This window comes from Perissodus microlepis, chromosome 20 (genome assembly GCF_051167445.1).
Source record: "Perissodus microlepis isolate ML-2025 ecotype Zambia chromosome 20, ASM5116744v1, whole genome shotgun sequence".
Lineage (NCBI taxonomy): Eukaryota > Metazoa > Chordata > Actinopteri > Cichliformes > Cichlidae > Perissodus > Perissodus microlepis.
The window spans coordinates 26,085,175-26,088,704 of NC_140480.1; the positions used below are offsets into that span (position 1 = coordinate 26,085,175).

Consider the following 3,530-nt stretch of genomic DNA (forward strand, 5'->3'; position numbering starts at 1 on the left):
ACCTTAGTATTCTATTCAAATTTCCAGCTTTCAGTATCGAAATTAGCAAATTAATCCGGTATGGATTATTGGTGTATCTTTTAGAGGTGCTGTGAGCTCTGTTTTTTTCTTTCATGAGTTATTTAAAGATGTCTAGACGCTGAGCGATAATGTGCTCCAATTCAACCTCCTCATTAATCAGCTATTGAGACTGCAAACCGCATGTTTTGAAAGAAATACAACAAACACTACATAAAATTCAACTGAGAGGATAATAATTACAATTTATGGATTAGAATTTAAGGAAATTAAACATCTGACATATCCTCACTAGCCACTTCATTAGGTACGCCTGAGTTGGACCACTTTTTTCTTTCAGAACTGCGTGCATAGATCATACAAAGGTGCTGGAAACATTCCTCTAAGATTTTAGTGTATAAAAGTATGATAGCATCACACAGTTTGGCTTAAGATCTGGAAAGTGTGCCAGAGAAACTCAAAGTGTGTCAAGTTTGGTAAAGATGTTCAAACTGTAGCATCCCTTTCCTGTCCTTATCTTTCACAACTGTTACCAGGTGTGGTCATCTGCAGCTCTAACCCATCTGCTTCAATCTTTAACTTGTTGAGCATTTAGACATGCTCTTCTCCATGCCTTGGTTGTAATCAGTGGTTATTTGAAATGCTTCATTTTGGCTCAAAGCAGCTCTGGCATCAACTTCATCAATCAAGTTTTCACTTGGAAAACTGGTGGTCACTGGATATTTCTCTTTTTTTGACCATTCTCTTTATGGTTGTGTGATCCAAGCAGTTTCAGACCAGCCATCTGGATACGTGCAAAGTCACTAAAATCTCTTTTTTCCCAGTTCTAAAGCCTGTTCAATTGGCTGATTAGATGTGTGTAAAAATAAAATAAAAAATCAAACTGAAAACTAAACGTACAAAAACATGGAATGTGGAAATGTAAATAAATACTCAGCATTTCTGTTTGTCTGTTCGTAAGTCAGGGAACTTCTCGCACTCCAGTCCACTAGATGGCGATAATAAAACAAACCCTAGATTGCCTCAAAGGGGGAATAAGAAGTTATTCAAGAGTTATTCAAACGCTTGTATATTCCGGTTGTTAGCTGGAGAAAGGTCAGGTTGATTCCAGTGCAAGTTAGAGCTGTGTAGCCATTTGTAGCTTCAGATGTTTTCAAAAGTGAGAACATGTTTGACTTCGGGTTTAGCCAGATTGCCCAGTTGTGTAAATTCAAGAGTAACATCTGTGCTCTGCAAACATCAGCATCGCACCTTCAGTTCTGAGTCTGCTGGTGTCAGGGTGAATTGCTCCCACTGTCTCTCTGTTTCTGCTAAACATGTCTTTAAATTTTTAGTTAGCGGTCTATAAAACGGGTAAAACGTTTTTAGGATAATATACTGGTTAATACGTAAACCCTGTAAAGTAAACGATTCCGCGTTACTGGTTGAAATGTCTCCAGTTTGGCAGTATAATATAAAATGATATAAAACCAGGCTTACGATTTCATAAAGCTTATTTTACATGTGTAAAACTCCAAATGTAAGACTCATTTTTGACCTTGTCCTCACTGTGTGGTAGTATCTGTGCCAGCTGAGCAAAATGAAAGTTGCACTTTGAACGTTGTTAAATTAAGACAACGCTGTGGCAATACGCAACTCAATTTTTAGTTGATGGAAGTTTTCCTGGGCTAAATTCAAATAATGCAGGATCTTTGATGTAATGACTATTAATGAGGTAATCTCATCAAGGTTAACATGTCTTTTTGAAAAAAGATTATGATTTCTCATGTCAGTCACATGTGTTCAGTGTGAACCTGCATTTATTTGTGAAGAGAATGGGGTCCAGCGGTGGACCTGCCAGTCCTGCTTTTCTTTGGTAAACTCAGTTGAGCTGCAAGGTCAGGCCCTCATGTCATGCACGTGGAGTCTGGTTCTTCTTACAGTTTGATCAAAAGCTGGCACAAGTAGGTCATTCTCAAGGGCTCTGTTCCTCCTCGAACAAAGGCGCAGTTATCTTTCCTGCTGCTGCGTTGATGCCCTTGTGCAACCCTGTCCAGCTCTTCTTGTGTAACAGCCCGTCTCCTATATGTCCTCCACTCTCCTGTGCTGAGACTGAGACTGTAAACCATCTTGTGATGGCATATTAGTATATGGAACTACCTGTGCAACCTGAATGGGCTGCAAGTACCATCTAACGCTAGCAGTAGAGACAAGGAAACTAGCAAAAAGGAAAGAGAAATATCAGTCAGGAGCGATATGGGGAGAGCAACGGTCTCACCATTTTGCTGCTTCGCCAATGCAACTGTTGTACTTTCATTTGCACCAAAGCAGGTTAAATGAATCCACAAGGTTTTATGCCTCCCAACAGGATTGATATCCTTCAAGTTTAACTGAATTTTAGAAAATTAGGGATAAAATATCAGACAATTCCTCATGTAAATGTCTGTTCTCCACTCTTTTCCAGGTTCTGTATGATGGGCTTTGTCCAATATGTGTGACTGAGATCCGTTTCCTCCAGTTTCTGCAGAGAAACCGGCCTGAGAAAGTACATTTCATTGATATCTCTCTGCCAGGTTATGATGGAACAAAATACAAGGATATCACCTATGAGATGGCCATGAAGGAAATGCACGTGATTGATGAGAAAGACAAGGTGATTATTTAACCAAGATTTTAATGAACCTCACAATATGCAGTTTAACCTAAGTGCTGTATTATGCACCTTCATGCTGTGTGTTACCAGGTTCACAGCGGAGTCCCAGCGTTTGCAGTCATGTATAGCGCCGTAGGCCTCGGCTGGTTGGGTCGCTTTATGATGTGGTCACCTGTGAGACCATTGATGGTCAAATCCTATGACATCTTTGCCAGGAACCGCTTAAAGTGGACCGGACGTGGAGAGGAGTGCACCACAGGACGCTGTGAAAAGAAAATACCCTGACGCTCCAGCACTGTTTTATAAGTACTGTAAATATATGAAGAATTGCATAAATATCATGCTGATAATCCTGTAAAAAATGGTTATGTTGGTTATGTAGTTCACCTAAAGTAATTTAAAATAACAACAATGATGCAGAGATAAAATTACAACTGTAAAATAGAGCTGAAGATGAATGTATTCAAAGAAATATTTCTGGATGTACAGGTTTCATTAAATACAGTTTGAAAATCTGTTTTTGACTGATAACAGCATTTTGTCATGATTTTTATTCTTCCTCTGGTGTGTATTCGTATCAGCAGATTGGTCCAATGTTACTTCTAACAAAATCACTGGGGAGGTGGCAGTCAGACCGAAGATAGTGGCTATGGAAACAGATTTTTAAAAAAGAAAAAAGCTTTGCTGTACATGGAAAGAATCATTCTTGACAGAAAGGGTTGTGTGTTCTGTAAAGGACTGTCATGTATTCATCATATACGCGGTGCAGAGATAAGACTCAAAGTCACTGAAGCGGAATATGATCAATTTCCTGTCATGCACAGCGGTTCATTCAAAGCCGATTAAGAACCAAACTGTCAAGAATCTGCCACTAGATGTC

At 39.3% G+C, this 3,530-nt stretch overlaps 1 protein-coding gene across 1 annotated transcript; it reads left to right on the forward strand.

Moving 5' to 3' along the window:
• The first annotated feature begins 1,054 nt into the window (after positions 1 to 1,054).
• Positions 1,055 to 3,181, forward strand: LOC146364662 (uncharacterized). The gene is made up of 3 exons (XM_084916042.1): positions 1,055 to 1,297; positions 2,462 to 2,650; positions 2,741 to 3,181. The coding sequence occupies exons 1-3, from the start codon at positions 1,166 to 1,168 to the stop codon at positions 2,933 to 2,935; spliced, it is 516 nt and encodes a 171-aa protein (XP_084772168.1). The 5' UTR covers positions 1,055 to 1,165; the 3' UTR covers positions 2,936 to 3,181.
• The last annotated feature ends 349 nt before the right edge of the window (positions 3,182 to 3,530 follow it).

Bases quoted from the DNA above. Each gene is read 5' to 3' on its own strand.
- LOC146364662 (XM_084916042.1), top strand. From the start codon at position 1,166: ATGTTTTCAAAAGTGAGAACATGTTTGACTTCGGGTTTAGCCAGATTG. The intron at 1,298-2,461 runs GTGAATTGCTCC...ACTCTTTTCCAG, and splicing joins CTGAGTCTGCTGGTGTCAGG to GTTCTGTATGATGGGCTTTG. The intron at 2,651-2,740 runs GTGATTATTTAA...GTGTGTTACCAG, and splicing joins TGATTGATGAGAAAGACAAG to GTTCACAGCGGAGTCCCAGC.